At 55.0% G+C, this 14,560-nt stretch overlaps 3 protein-coding genes across 4 annotated transcripts; 1 reads left to right on the top strand and 2 right to left on the bottom strand.

Annotated features, from left to right (window-relative positions):
- The first annotated feature begins 242 nt into the window (after nucleotides 1-242).
- MLST8 (MTOR associated protein, LST8 homolog) lies at nucleotides 243-4,834 on the top strand. Its single transcript, XM_057398095.1, has 8 exons — nucleotides 243-374; nucleotides 473-524; nucleotides 607-769; nucleotides 868-943; nucleotides 2,502-2,654; nucleotides 2,803-2,927; nucleotides 3,358-3,521; nucleotides 4,080-4,834. The coding sequence occupies exons 1-8, from the start codon at nucleotides 246-248 to the stop codon at nucleotides 4,196-4,198; spliced, it is 981 nt and encodes a 326-aa protein (XP_057254078.1). The 5' UTR covers nucleotides 243-245; the 3' UTR covers nucleotides 4,199-4,834.
- Nucleotides 4,835-4,988: 154 nt separating this feature from the next.
- Nucleotides 4,989-7,534, bottom strand: BRICD5 (BRICHOS domain containing 5). The gene is made up of 5 exons (XM_057398009.1): nucleotides 7,526-7,534; nucleotides 6,913-7,065; nucleotides 6,552-6,659; nucleotides 5,541-5,694; nucleotides 4,989-5,083 (listed from the first exon to the last, which is right to left on the bottom strand). Exons 1-5 carry the CDS (start codon nucleotides 7,532-7,534, stop codon nucleotides 4,989-4,991), a joined length of 519 nt encoding a protein of 172 aa, XP_057253992.1.
- PGP (phosphoglycolate phosphatase) lies at nucleotides 6,939-14,492 on the bottom strand. 2 transcript variants are annotated; one of them, XM_057398097.1, is made up of 4 exons: nucleotides 13,855-14,492; nucleotides 13,425-13,520; nucleotides 8,553-8,681; nucleotides 6,939-7,065 (listed from the first exon to the last, which is right to left on the bottom strand). In XM_057398097.1, the coding sequence occupies exons 1-3, from the start codon at nucleotides 14,477-14,479 to the stop codon at nucleotides 8,554-8,556; spliced, it is 849 nt and encodes a 282-aa protein (XP_057254080.1). In that variant the 5' UTR covers nucleotides 14,480-14,492; the 3' UTR covers nucleotides 6,939-7,065; nucleotide 8,553. The 2 variants fall into 2 exon arrangements, with proteins under 2 accessions (XP_057254080.1, XP_057254079.1); XM_057398096.1 differs by lacking the exons at nucleotides 6,939-7,065; nucleotides 8,553-8,681 and having other exon boundaries at nucleotides 11,338-13,520.
- Nucleotides 14,493-14,560: the final 68 nt, after the last annotated feature.

Raw genomic sequence — 14,560 nt, 5'->3', positions numbered from 1 at the left:
TGCCCGGTTCTGGTGGGTTCCCGGTTCTAGTGTCCGGTTCCGGTGCCCGGTTCCGGTGCCCGGTTCCTGGTTCTAGTGCCCGGTTCCGGTGGGTTCCCGGTTCTAGTGCCCGGTTCCGGTGCCCGGTTCCGGTGGGTGCCCGGTTCTAGTGCCCGGTTCCGGTGCCCGGTTCCGGTGGGTTCCCGGTTCTAGTGCCCGGTTCCGGTGTCCGGTGCCCTGTTCTGGTGCCCGGTTCCGGGGTGACCATGAACGCGGCGCAGGGCACGGTGGGCAGCGACCCGGTCATCCTGGCCACGGCCGGCTACGACCACACGGTGCGGTTCTGGCAGGCGCACAGCGGCATCTGCACCCGCACCGTGCAGCACCAGGACTCCGTATCCTTCACCGGGGGGTGCCGCGCACCGGGTGCGGGAGCGCGGGGGCCGGGCTCGGGCTCCGGCTGCTTCGTACGGACCTTAACGGGTGCGTGCAGCAGGTGAACGCGCTGGAGATCACACCGGACCGCAGCATGATCGCTGCCGCAGGTGAGCGCGCCCGGCCCCGGTGACAGCGGGCACGGGTGGCAGCGGAGCCGTGGGTCACCCCCTGCCCGCTCCCTCGCTGCAGGCTACCAGCACATCCGCATGTACGACCTCAACTCCAACAACCCCAACCCCGTCATCAACTACGACGGCGTGAGCAAGAACATCACCTCGGTGGGCTTCCACGAGGACGGGCGCTGGATGTACACGGGCGGGGAGGACTGCATGGCCAGGATCTGGGACCTCAGGTGGGCACCGGCACCACCGCCACCAGCAGCAGCATCCCAAAGCTGTGGAGCTCGTCACACGCCGTTAACCACGCCCTGTGCTCCCTGTTCTCTTGCAGGTCTCGTAACCTCCAGTGCCAGCGCATCTTCCAGGTGAACGCTCCCATTAACTGTGTGTGCCTGCACCCCAACCAGGTGAGCACTGGTCTCACTGTGACTTCACAGCCCAGACTTTACTCTTGCTCCTCCGGGTAGGCCTGAGGGGCTGCAGAGTTCTATATGGCATCCACAGCAAGAGATCTGGTGGCAAAGACCCATGAGCATTGCAGGACATGGAGCAGCCACGTTTGTGCTCGTTACCTGGTGGCTGTTGCAAAGGGACAGTAGTGGCAGCACTGGGTGGGATGGGGAGTGTGAGGGTGTTACCTCTGCCAAGGAGCACACCCCAGGGCTGCAGTTACCGTCAGGACTTGGGTCAGATTTGCTCGAGGTTCATGTTCACCACTCGGGTGATGAACGAAGGGATGGCTGGGGCTTGAGAAACAAGGCTAAGCTGGAGCACAGAGCGTTGGAGGGAATGGTGGTGGTATCATTGTAGTGTTAATAACCCATCTGGTCCATTTTGTGTTCACAGACTCGGCAGCACAAACCTTTGTAAACAGCCGAGCACCAGAAAGGTTTCTTTGTGTTTGATCTTCAAAAGGTTTAACCTCCAAGTCTGGAATTTCAGACCCGATTTGAGATCAATGATTTGGATCACACTTCACCCAGACGCTGCTGATGCTCCTATAGAGCCAGTGCTGTGCGAACGTACAATGCTAAAGCCAAGCATTATTGTTGTACATAGATCTTACACATGAAGTAATCACTGGCTGAGATGCTGCTGAGGTGCTGGTCTGTGAGCAGAAGGCAGTTAGTTAGTCCAAAGGTGGCAGTGTTTTTGTGGATGGCTTCATCCCTCTGCAGTTCCCTGTTGCCATGATGCTGGTGAGAGGCTTCTCACAGCCTGGGTACAGCGGTGATGGCTTTAGCAATGGCATTTACAGCTGCTAAGAGGGAGTTGGGTCTCAAGAACCAAAAAGACTCCAAACTGTGTTCCTCAGGAGCCAGCCTTTGCCTCGGGGGACAGGAATAGCTGGTCCTGGGACCTGCTGTCCTGCAGGGAACCTGCTGAAGCGATGCTGTCGCATAGCTGTCGATAAAAGCCCTGGGTTAGTGGAGAGCTGCCAGCATGGTCTGCTCCGAGCACGGGAGTGGAGCCAGAGCTCTGCCCTTCAGCTTCCTCTTGTCCTTCCCCTGAGAAGGGGCGGGAGGGAGAAAAGCCCATTTAGGCTGGAGGTTCTCAGGTATTTGTACACTCCTGAGTGCTTCGGTTGTTCACCGGCCAACCCACATCTGAATGCCCGTGGCTGGGACTTGCTGAAAATCCTTTGGCTTCTGTGGAAGCTGCTGGAGCTGTGCAAAGGTTCTGGAACTGAGGCAGCTTCTGCCTGCTCTGGGGTATATAAACTGAGCAAACGCTTCTGTAAAGCCTTTTTGCAGTGTGAGGTCCGTGCTCTGCTTGCTCCCAGTGCACAGGGACTCAGCAGGCTCCTAGGGCTCTGAAGCAGCCCTGTGCTGGAGAATAATGAGGCGAAACAGAACCATGATGGTTAAAACCAGAGCAAGGCTTCACGGGCACGATCTGAGCATCAGCCTGAGGCTGCTGCTTGCGGGGTTCTCCTCAGAGACACGAGGCTGCTCTCTCTTGCAGGCAGAGCTGATCGTGGGTGATCAGAGCGGCGCCATTCACATCTGGGACCTGAAGACCGACCACAACGAGCAGCTGATTCCAGAGCCTGAAGTTTCTGTGAACTCAGTTCACATTGACCCCGATGCCAGTTACATGGCAGCTGTGAACAGCTCGGTGAGCCCCAATGGCATCCAGTGTGTGTGTGGGGGATTTATGGTGCTCAGGTGCATGTACTGGCATTGCCTGCAGCATGGCTGGGGTCGGACATAGGAAGTCCAGGCTGCTTTGGGGTGGGCGACCATCACCTGCTGTCTCCCCACAGGGAAACTGCTATGTGTGGAACCTGACCGGTGGCATCGGGGAGGAGGTGACTCAGCTGATCCCCAAGACCAAGATCCCTGCACACAACCGCTACGCGCTTCAGTGCAAGTTCAGCCCTGACTCCACGTGAGTGCTGCAGCCAGTGGTGGGAAATGATGGTCCTTTTGGGCAGGCAGAGGCCAGCTGCACCTCCAGATGTGGCTGGTGCTGGCTCCACGCTGCCCTGCAGGTCCCCAGGGAGGAGCAGGACATGGCACTGAGTTGCTGTCAGTGCATCCCAGCCTCGTGGACCGTGATCTCAACAAGCTTTGTGGCTGTGAGGTGTCGTGAAGCTGGGGTTCAGTTGCTGATCTCCAGGAGCAAAGTGGGGAACTTGGTGTCCTTCACAAGCTTGTTCAGCTCAAATCTTGTAAAGCAGATGACGTAGGTGTAAAGAAGCATGATTGCAATGAGCTCAGGTCTCCAGTTCGCTACTGGTCCAGGCCCAAGTCAACGAGAGGCCCTTGGGCGTGCAGTGTGACTAATGAGGCTGCCCTTGCACGTCTCTTCCTCGCAGACTCTTGGCTACGTGTTCTGCAGATCAGACCTGCAAGATCTGGAGGACTTCAAACTTCTCGTTGATGACAGAGCTGAGCATTAAGAGCAATAACCCAGGAGAAACGTCTCGGGGCTGGATGTGGGACTGCGCCTTCTCCGGGGACTCCCAGTACATCGTCACAGGTAGGCCCTGCTGCACCGCTTGGTTTGGGCTCCAGGGCCCTGCACGAGCACAGGACTCACCCATTTCTGTAGCTGGGACATTGCCAACCCCAGCTGGGTGAGGAGAGCACCCAGCCTCACACCCACAACACAGCCTACTCACTCCCTTAAGTGTCTACTAACTCCCTTAAGCGTTTACTGACTCCCTTAAGTGTCTACTAAAATCTCTTAAGCATCTACTAACTCCTCTAAGTGTCTACTAACTCCCTGTGCTGCAACAGGGCATCTGTTTAAACTGGAGGGATGTTTTTCACCTGTGCAGTTTGTTTCACCTGATAGCACTGCTGCTTGCAGCATGAGGCAGGATGGTCCCTTCAAACCACACATGTAACATCCACAGTAACACATAAACCTCTGTGTAATACAGAAATGCAGCAAGCTTCTTGCTCTGCACAGCTCCCTTACCTCTTGTCGTAATAATAGTGCTGAATGAAGCAAGGGGAAAGTCTTGTAATAGTAATTAAAAGTTAAGTGTAAAGGTTCATGCAGTTTACCCATTCTTCTCCCATTTCTCTCCAGCCTCCTCTGACAACCTGGCCAGACTTTGGTGCGTGGAGACAGGAGAGATCAAGAGGGAATACAGTGGCCACCAGAAAGCAGTTGTCTGCCTGGCTTTCAACGACAGCGTCTTGGGCTAATGGCCACATGTGGGAGGAGACGACCTCTGCTTGTTGTCACTTGTCCTGCAGTGGCAACACCATCACTGGAGCCCAAGACACGACCTGCAACCACCATCCCCTCCTCTGGTGGAGGGCTCAGGCTCTGGCAGCAGCAGCTGCCTCTGCCTCAGTGGGACCAGGCTGCACCTCCAAGCACATCATCACTGAAACACATGTGGCTTCCAAGGGAGGCTGCCTGGACAAAAGGGAATGGGAGAGGGAGGCAGGATCCCACCGAGGGCAGCAGGGTGCTATTCAGCCAGAGGAATCCCTGTGGCATTAGCTGCTGACAGCTGTGTGATGTTCCTGTATCCCAAAGTGGGGGAAAAAATAAATCAGCCGTTCTAACTGCTGGAAGAGGCTGAGCAGAGGAGAGGCAGCTGATTCCTTGGTTTGCAATCCCTTTATTCAAAGTGTATGCCACAGACTCACTGGGAGAGCTGCACTGGTAAAAAGCCAACCCCCCCAACAAGTGTAATAACCTTGTGTTGAGCTGGGCTTGTAGCCATGTAACACAAGCTACACCACAAAATGCCTCTAGGCCTGGATCTCCTAATACCTACGTACATGGTGCAGCCCTGAGCACAGCTGCAAATAAAGTGTCTGTCATGGTCAGCTGCAGTGTTATGGTCATTCTCTAAACAGTCCTTGCCAGCAGCATGAGATCAGGAAGCTCTGGGGGCTAGTGGAGCTGTTACCTTCCTTGGAATCAGAGGTGTCTCAGGAATCCAGTTCAAGTATGTAGAGAGGGAATCCATGGCCGCAGGACTTACTCGGGGAGGTAATAGAAGCAGATAGACACACAAATGTTGCTTGGAAAGCAGATGTCAATGCAAAGGTAGATGAGGCGCTGCTTCCCTGGACCTGCCAAATGAGCAAGGACAGAAGCAGGGTGAGGGGAAAGCTCCTGTAGTCGCTGGGGAGCCAGCCAAGCAGAGAGCCTCCAGGAATGACCTTTCCCATTAAAGCTGGAGTGAGATGGAACAGAAGGAGAGCTCAGCAGGCTGCTTTGGTGAGGATGGAGGTGACAAGCATTAAGCCACCAGCAGTGCAGGGGACTGCTCTGTGGATGCACAAGCTGCTGTGCTGCCTGGAGAAGGGGCCTCGGAGCCTTTGCCAGCCTGTTCACTGCAGGTTGTGGGTACGAGCCAGCCCTTGGGGAGCACTAACAATGGTTTGATTCTCACTAGAGGTCACCTGTCCCTTGGCAGCCCATCCTAGGACATGCATCAGCTTCTGCACAGCTCAACCTGCTCCTCTGAGAGGTACCAGAACAACCACACCTCCCTCCTGTGCAAAGGGAAACACACACACCACTCACCCTCGCTTCTCCTGACTCTGAAGATGGGAGTCTGCTCACACAGGGTCTGCACAGCCTCCCCCAGGCCCTGGGGGTCCACTTCTCCCCCTGCCAGAACACCCAGGAACTCCTGGTAGTGCTTGGTCTGGTTATTGAGACGGAGCAGCTGATCAGCCTGGAACAAACAACGTCCCTGTTAGTTCCTCCGCAGGCTCTTTGTCCCTCCTGGCCCTGCGGCCTGGGGAGCAGGGGACACACAGGCCATTTGGTGGTGGGGACAGGCACCACCGACTCTTTGACTTCCATTAAGGAGCCTCACAGCTAGGCAGATGCTTTCTCCTCTTTGCAATCCCTTTGGTAGCCTGCCCTGGTGGGTGCTGTGCTCCTTCACTGCTCTGGGTTAAACACTACAGCAGCAGGCAAAGGAGCCCCCGAGGTAATGGAGAGCAGATGACAGGGGCACAAAACCATGGGGCCTTCTGTCTTCTTGAAACAGAATCTGCCCCCTGCCCATGCATCCGTTAGCATGGAGTTCAGAGGGTCTGTGTACATGATTTACTCCAACCTTCCTCCCTGTGAATTGCTAACAAGCCCCCTTTGTTTTTTGTTCCCTGGATTTCTGAGCAGGTAACAGAATCCAGTGGGAGTGGGTCCTGTGAGAGCCCTGCTATTCACTCCATGGGACATATCCCCCCCTTCCCAAGTGCAGCTCTGCTGTTTCTCACAGATTGGGTATCCATAAAAGCAGGAGCTGCTGCTCTGAGCTCACACACAGCACTCCAAAGCAGAGCCCTGCTCCTGTTCCAGGCACCAACCCAGCCCCACCAAGCAGTGAACTGCTGCTGCTACCCCCGGCTGGGAGAGCCCCTGCCCTCATTTAGCCATATCTGGGATGCTGGTGTTTAAGAGTCAGCACTGCAAACCCAAATCCCTGCAGGAAAGGGCCTTCAGCAAGGCAGGACTCTGTGCAAAGCCCAGTTCATCACCCCTGACCACTCAGCTGCCCCAGGAGTGGCCGCAGCCGCTGCTTACTCTCTGCTCAGATGTGTTGAGAGGTGTCTGTAGGGCTTGGAGGTCCCAGGAGTCCATCCTCTTCAGGTAGCACACACGCTGCTCCATGGGCTTGTAGCACACGTAGCCCTGCAAGACAGATTGTGCCCCCTTAGAGCAGTCAGCGGCCCCCACAGCTACCTTAACAGCCCCCAAATGGACATCCCTCCTTTTGCCCTGTGTTCTTTCCTGCCTAAAGGTGCAGAGAAAGGCACCTAAAGTGGCTGGTTAATGCACTTCCTGGTCTACACCTCCTGCTCCCACCTCTGTAACTCTTCTCCCACCAGCCTGGGCTCCTCTGTTCACTCCCTTGCACATGAGGAAGGTGATTTAACACACTTACATTCCTGCTGTCATACAGCACCACGGCGGTGTGGTTGCTCTGTGAGGTGATGTAGTAGGTCACGGTGCTCCTGGACTTGTCCACCAAAGCTGTCTGATTTCTCAGCAGGTCCTGCTGGCCCTGAAGTGTCAGGTGGATGAGCTGCGAGCCAGCCTGGGCACAAAGAGAGGACAGTGCCACCAATCATAGAATCCCAGCCTGGTTTGGGCTGAAGGGACCTTAAAGCTCCTCCAGCTCCAACCCCTGCCACGGGCAGGGACCCCTTCCACTAGAGCAGCTACCTCCAAGCCCCTGTGTCCAACCTGGCCTTGAGCACTGCCAGGGATGGGGCAGCCACAGCTTCTCTGGGCACCCTGTGCCAGCGCCTCAGCACCCTCACAGGGAAGAGCTTCTGCCTAAGAGCTCATCTCAGTCTCCCCTCGGGCAGGTTAAAGCCATTCCCCTTGGCCTGTCCCTACAGGCCCTTGTCCAAAGCCCTTCTCCAGCTTTCCTGCAGCCCCTTTAGGCACTGGAGCTGCTCTAAGGTCTCCCTTTAAGGAGCCTTCTCTTCTCCAGGCTGAACAGCCCAGTGTTCTCAGCCTGTTTGCAGACAGGAGTTGCTCCTGCCCCTGACTATCCTCATGGCCTCCTCTGCACTCACTCCAACAGCTCCATGCCCCTCTTGTGCTGCTGCCCCAGAGCTGGATGCAGGGGGGAGCTCAGGAGAGCAGGATCTGCCTCCCCAGCCAGCACAGCTCACTGGCAGCTCACCCTCCCTCAGAGGCCACACATCGGAACTCTCCTGCTTTGACACAGAGGAGCTCAGCCCTCACACTGAGACTCACTTGAAGGGATGCTGTTTTTAGCAGCCACTTCGCCAGCGCTGCCAGCACCTTTCTGCCCCTGTGCCTGCTGGTCTTCCAGAAATAGGAACCAGCTGAAGCCAGCCCAGATCACAGCTATCATGGTTTAAGCCCAGCCAGTAACCCAGAACCATGCTCACACCCCATCTGTGTCCACCTCTGCTCCCGGAGGGATGCGGAGCAGAATCAGCAGAATGTAAATCCCATGGATTGAGACAGGAACAGTGCAGTAACTCAGGTATAACACAAACCCACTGCTGCTACCACCAATAACAATAATGATAAGGGGAATAACAAGGGGAGAGAATATGAAACTAAAAAAGGAAGGAAAAACCCAACAATAAACACAAGTGATGCCCAATACAATTGCTCAGAACCCACCGACCCAGCCCAGCCCGAGCAGTGATCTGAGCCTTCCAGGTGACTCCCCCCGGTCTCTATCATGGGCATGATGTGCTGTGGGATGGAATACCCCTTGGCTAGTTTGGGACAGGGGTCCTGTCTCTGCTTCCTTCCAGCTTCCCGTGCCCCTCCTCATTGGCAGAGCATGAGACTGAAAAGTCCTTGATCAGAGTAAACTTTACTGAGCAACAACTAAAACATCAGTGTGTTATCAGCACTGTTCTGAGGCTAAAGCCAAAACAGCTCTGCACAAGCTACTAAGAAGGAGAAAAGCAACTGTACAGTTGAAAAACAGCTGAATCCAGGACAGCAGCCCATTCATCCCTCCCACCAAGTGCTGACACTCATTAAGGCTGTGGTGAGCAGAAGGCTTCCTGCCTGACTGGGGTCTCTTACCTCAGAAGAGCTGGGGGAGAAGATGAGAACCCCCAGGATGCTGATGCCAATGGCACAGAGCAAGGCGATGGACAGGATGATGCAGAAGGTCCTGCGTGGAGCTGTGAAGCACACTGCAGCTCTCCTGTCCTGGGAGCCAAGGCAAGAAGGAAAGGAGTTAAAATCAACCCTCCTACTGATTATTCTTCTTCCCCATAACAGGCAATTCCCACTGATGACACAGATCATTGCACAAACTGAGGGGGTTTGAGTGCAGAACTGCCCAAACATCACAGCAGCCCTGGAATAATATCACTTTTATCCCACAGTGCTGGAGTTTCAGGTCTGACATCCTGGTGATGGGTACTCCCACAGCTGAGCACCTTCCTCCTGCAGCCACAGGAGCATGGAAACGCTGTGAAGCCATTGGAGAAGGGAGCTGGAAGCTTTCCACAAAGAGGAGCTGCTGCTGCTGTGCTTTAGCAGCAAATGAACTTACTTTGGTTTATAGCAGAAATCCCCAGAGAACCATCAGCATTTGGAACAGCCCCTGTTGGAGCAATCCTGCTTCAGTGCCCCACTCTGTGTTTGGTTGTATTTACCTTCTTTATCAGCTGTTCCTGTGCAGACCAAGCTGTCACCTGAAGCAAAAGAGCCTGGCACTCACCTTCATGCTTATATGGAAACAACTTTAACTTAATGGCACCTAACATCATTCTTTGCAAGCAGAAAGGATGTGCTTCCAGTAATCCCAACTGTGCAGCCCCATTAGAAAAGAAGCAACCTGTTTCTCAGTCTGAAGGACATGAAGCAATCCAATACATGCCCGTGGTTAGAACTGCTGCAGCCACATGAGGAAGGGGCTCTTCCAGGCTCTGGGTCAGTTATGGATCTTTTTTGGTGATATGTAACCTCCAGACCTATCCCACCAGATGCGATAGTGCTGAAGCCCTACGCTCCCAGGCAGGTTTTCAATAGCTAATGGAATTCCCTGCATGGGAAAGGTACAAAGACAGAAATCCAGTGACTCCCAGCCCTGAGGCTCTTCCATGCACACACATCCCGAGTGGCTCTGCAGGGTGCAAGTGGGGTGCTTCAGCACCTCTACACTGACCATCCTGCCCCGCCTTGTGGAAGCCCAGGCATGTCTCAGAAAATCCATCTGACAGGATGAACGAAACCTCACCAGGATCCCCAGGAACAGGAGAAGCTCAGCCCCTTCAGTGAGGAAGTGATCAAGCCAAGAGCGGGGTCTCCCTCTGTGATAGGGGGCACGAGGGATACTCACTGTGGAGACAGCGCTGCCAGTGTTATTCCTGCCCTCCATCCTCCACTTCAAATGAGGACCTTGCTCCTGCAGCTCTGCCTCCTGGTTGTATGCAGACTGTATATGCAATTACAACTCCTGGTACACTTGGAAACCCAAATTAAAACAAGCGTGCATCTAGAAGAAATGGTCCATCGTGCCAAAACTAATTCCAGCCAGGAGTTCCTCAGCCCAGACTTTGGGAGGCTGAAACCTGAGAGCTGCCACCTGGGCAGAGGGGAAGAGATGGGGCTGAATCCAGGAGTGCCGAGTGACGCTGTCAATGCCTAACACGGTGCTTCCTTGTGAGCGGGCTGAAGGGGACAGGATGACAGTCAGGGACTTTGTCCTGGCCTTCCCTGCTGGCAGGACCACTGCAAGCTCATGAAGAGTGGAAAATAGAGCAGAGAGGAGGGGTAGCCTGCCCTGTCATCAGTTACTTCCCACTGTCAACACAAAGCTCGTGCTGCCGGAGCTCCACAGGCTGAAGCCAAGCGTTCCTCCTGCAGGCTGCTGCCCTGCAAGCCTCAGCTGCACAGACATGCTTGTGCTCCAGCAGACCTTGTGGTAGGTAGCCCCTGGAGAGAAGGATCTCTGCTAGAGAGGCATCACCACAACCCCAGCTGCACTCATGTTCATGCCCCACCAGGCTGTGGCATCTACAGAAATCCCCAATAGAGGTTTGTGGGTTTGAGACCTGCCAGCGAGAGGCAAGCAGCTGGATGGAGGCAAGGAAAAGTTCAGAATTCCTTCATATAGTCTCTGTTAAGGGAAAATAAGGCTTTTGGACATTTTCCTATCAAGCACAGCCCAGGACTGATCCAATTCAGCCAAGAGGGCAGCTCATCCTGGAGCTTCTCACCACCAAAGCACTGGCAATCCTTCACTCTTCCCTGCTGTCTAGTCAAAGGTTAGCTATTTCAGTGGCAGCATCCATCCAGTTCTGGCACGATGCTTCTGTGGGATGTGAGCTCCAGCTCTGAAGAAACACACCCTGTGCTGCGGCACTGCTGAGAGCAGGGCAGGACTGGCACAGCCAAACCACAGCTCTGCTTCACTGGGCGATGCGCAGGAGACCCAGCACTGCTCCCACATCACCACCTGCAGCTGAGCTTCGCACAAGAGGTGTGAGAACCAAGCAGCAACACACAGTTGGAGGGTTCTCCCCAAAGAGATTGTTAACAGCCAAGCAGGAGACACTTTCTTGCTCTAAGAAATGAAGGCCCTGCCTAATGAAGCAAAACCCTCTACAAAACACTGGTGGTGGCAGGACTGCTGTGTTCTGCTCAGCACTGTGCTCTTCAAGAAGCAAATCCCAGCCCCCATCAAGGGATTTGGGACCAAAGCCCCAGAAATACCCTCCAGAGCTTACATTTCTCTCCCCATTTCTGCATGTGAGGACTAAAGACAATAACCACAAACCAGCCCCTAAATCCCACAACCTCCACGCAGCACAGCTGTGCCAAAGATCAGAGAAGAGACTTCAAAGTGAGACAACGCTGGGGAAAGCAGGTTTTGAAGTTTAATGTGAATTCAAGTAGAGGCTTAAAAACCGTCTGGAAGTTGCACAGAGTTTCAAAGCACGGCTGACACCTTCACCCACATGTTTCAGCACACACAACTCGAGGTAACAGCTCCCTTGTGTGGGGCCAGCGCTGGCTCCAGCCAGGCCAGGCCTCTCCTGGTGTTTGCTGCTTTACTTATCATCTTCTGACATTCCAAGCACCACATAGAGGAACTGAATCCAGGAACACATCCTGAAGCCAGGCTCTCCCTGCAGGAAATCCATCACATCCATTTCCACATTAACCCACAGTTCTACCTCTAAGGGTTTATCTGTGACTTCACAGAACCATAGGCTTCCAGCTGGATGGAAGAGCAGGGAAGAGGCAATCCGTGCTTCCCGACACAAGGGAACACCTTGGACAGGATCAGCTAATACTCTGGTTAACACCAAAAGACAAAGTGAACTGCAAGGTTATTGCTCTACAAACAAGTGACTCGTTGTGACTGGAAGGAAACGGCACCAACACACTGCCAGAGCTGCCTGGCTGCACAGTGGGAGGTGAAGGAAGGAAGTAGTTTAAAATCAGCTACCAACAGTGGAAGCTATGGATAAAAGCAGCTTATTTGCATATTTAATTTGTCACTTAATTCTGTAATGCAAAAGGTTTCACCTGCGGCCTTGGATCCAGCTATCACGGACAGAGCTGTGCATCACCCAAATCCAGCTCAAGATCAAACAGGAATCATCACCTGAGCCAGCAAGTGCTGCTCTGCAGCAGAGCACCCGGCCCCAGGCCTGCAGGGAAGAGCTGAATCTCAGGTACTGAAGGAAGCACGTGCCACCATCACACACAGCCTTGGGATTCTTTGAGAGGAAAACCGTGCTAGATCCAGCCCCTGTTTGCCAAGCATCACCTCTGATGCTGCAGCTAAAGCCAAGGAAAGAGCTATTTGGATGCTGAGGGAAGTACAAGAATTAACTTGGTACTAATGTATCCAGTTATCTGGGAAGCAGCAGTAGTGAAGGACAGTCCTATGTGGGTAGACTTTCTGCATTACCAAATACAAAAGCTTGGATCTACTGTGATCAGTGAAGTACATTCCTCTTATCCTCCCTTTTGGGAAACAAGATATATTATCATATACTATACTTAAATTTATAATTTAAATATATTCTGATATATATTTAGGATGGGGGTAGCTCTGTATGTACATGTGCTTTATACATACACCCAGCACTTGGACAAACACAGTGAGACCGAAGACCCTGCTTGTATTGTGAGAGTGGAATCATCCTAATCTGCATTAGTGCAATCTGCAGTGGTCACATAAACAAAGACGGAGTCAGTTTCTGTGACATCTGCATTGGGCTGGAAGAAGAAAATTCAACCCACGGCTAAAGACTAATCCTGCCACCTGCCAATGCCTACAGGCATTGCTCAAAATAGCTGGCACTAAACACTCCAGGTTTCCCTGAATAAACCAGACTGAGTTACAACCTGTCCAGGTAAGCACCCACCACAAGATGTTGGGTTCTTTTCCTCAGATCAACCAGCTCTGCTTCCCTCAACTCAGTCTAGAGGACAAGGTGACATTGAGCAAAACAAACATTTGGCTAGACTGTTGCTTAGAATTCGTTTAAAAGCAGCCCCAAGCCCTCAGGACGTGGGTGACACTAATGCCCTTTTGGCTTCAAAGTGCATTTAAAGACTGAGATGTAAACAAAATCACATCGGGAGGACAGGAAGGTTAAAAAGCTGCTAAGGGCTGCTAACTCCGGGTAGTATGCTAGTTACTGTCACAGGGTGATTAAGAGAGTATGGCTGCAGAGGCTGCAAGCACTCTGCTCTCCTACTCCCCCAGTGCTGGCAGGAGGTCGGAGATGCTGTCGACGTAGTAATCGGGCACCAGGCTCTGCCTGGTCGGACAGTCGCTGTCCTGATGGCCCCTCACTTCATCCAGCGTGCTGACCCCAGTCAGCGTGAGCAGGGTGGTGAGGCCGCAGGAGTTGCCCATGAGGATGTCTGTGTCAAGCCTATCTCCCACCATGATGGTACGGGCAGGGTCGATGTTGAACTCACTCGCCACACAATCGAACATGTACCGGTTGGGCTTCCCCACGATGAATGCCTCACGCTGGGCCGCCGTCTCCACTGCTTTTACCAGGCAGCCCGTCCCTACGGAGAGAACAGGAAACGCCAGTTAGGGACTGCAGAGGAAACTCGCCATCCACACAAGCCAGCACAACACCATGGACAAGACGGGCAGGGAAAGAGCTCAGCCCCAATACAGGTGGTGGACTAAACCTGCTGGAAGGCAGGAATACCGTCTCACACCGGGATCAGAAAGGCGCCGCTATTCCCGAATAAAGGTTCTGCAAGGATTCTCCCTCTTTCAGTGTGGAGCCCAGGCTCTGGGACACTGAGCCTGCCACACTGCTATACAGCAAGACTCAAGGCTGAGCTCGGAGACACCCAGAGCCACCTCCCAACCCACCCCCGCCCCGCGCACCGGGGATGGCGGCGCCGCCCTCAAGCGGGAGCCGGTGGTCGCGGTTGGTGCCGACAAGGAGGCAGTCGGTGCCGCCGCGCAGGAGGTACCGCAGCGCCTGGCACAGCTTGGCGTAACTGAAGTGCTCGTCGAAGCCCACGAGGACAGCGCGCACGGCGGGGTCGAGCGGCGCTTGGGCCCAGTCAGCGGGCGCGGGGCCGGGCAGGACGGCGGGGCCGGGTCCGAGGTGCGGGATACCGACAGCCTCCAGCTCGGCGGCGAGCGCGGGGCTGCCCAGCACGTAGGCGGCGGCGCCGGGCGGCAGGGCCTGGCGCAGGTAGCGGGCGGCGCAGTAAGCCGAGCCGAACACGTTGCGGAGCTCTGCGGGGGGGAAGCCCAACCGCCGCAGCTTCTCGGTGTAGGCCGCGCGCGTCCGGCTGCTGTTGTTGGTCACGTAGCACAGCCGCTTGCCCGCCGCCGCCAGCCGGCCCAGCGCCGCAGCCGCGCCGCTCACCGCCGCCTCGCCCCGCCACAGCACCCCGTCGCAGTCAAAGAGCAGCGTGTCGGCGGCGTCCAGCACGGCCCGAGCCGCCTCGGCCTCCAGCCGCCGGCACCGCCGCTGCCCTCCGCCTCCGCCGCCCGCCATGGCCGCCGCACCTCAGCCGCGCGCCCCCTCCCGCACGGCGCCGCCGCCGCGGGGGCTCCTTAGGTAACTCGTTAAGGCTCC

The sequence above is a fragment of the Pezoporus wallicus genome, unplaced genomic scaffold (genome assembly GCF_028554395.1).
Source record: "Pezoporus wallicus isolate ANWC-B61680 ecotype Strahan unplaced genomic scaffold, APGP_CSIRO_Pwel_v1 contig_6274, whole genome shotgun sequence".
Lineage (NCBI taxonomy): Eukaryota > Metazoa > Chordata > Aves > Psittaciformes > Psittacidae > Pezoporus > Pezoporus wallicus.
The sequence above is the reverse complement of the archived record's forward strand: the minus strand, read 5'-3'. Positions and strand labels throughout refer to the sequence as shown.

Excerpts from the sequence above, each read along its gene's own strand:
- MLST8 (XM_057398095.1), top strand. The coding sequence starts at position 246 with ATGAACGCGGCGCAGGGCACGGTGGGCAGCGACCCGGTCATCCTGGCC. Across the intron at positions 525-606 it reads CAGCATGATCGCTGCCGCAG|GCTACCAGCACATCCGCATG; the intron begins GTGAGCGCGCCC and ends CCCTCGCTGCAG. Across the intron at positions 770-867 it reads GCCAGGATCTGGGACCTCAG|GTCTCGTAACCTCCAGTGCC; the intron begins GTGGGCACCGGC and ends GTTCTCTTGCAG.
- BRICD5 (XM_057398009.1), bottom strand. Across the intron at positions 5,695-6,551 it reads TCAACACATCTGAGCAGAGA|GCTGATCAGCTGCTCCGTCT; the intron begins GTAAGCAGCGGC and ends TGTTTGTTCCAG. Across the intron at positions 5,084-5,540 it reads CAGAGTCAGGAGAAGCGAGG|GTCCAGGGAAGCAGCGCCTC; the intron begins GTGAGTGGTGTG and ends CTCATTTGGCAG.
- PGP (XM_057398096.1), bottom strand. The coding sequence starts at position 14,479 with ATGGCGGGCGGCGGAGGCGGAGGGCAGCGGCGGTGCCGGCGGCTGGAG. Across the intron at positions 13,521-13,854 it reads GGGCGGCGCCGCCATCCCCG|GGACGGGCTGCCTGGTAAAA; the intron begins GTGCGCGGGGCG and ends TTCTCTCCGTAG.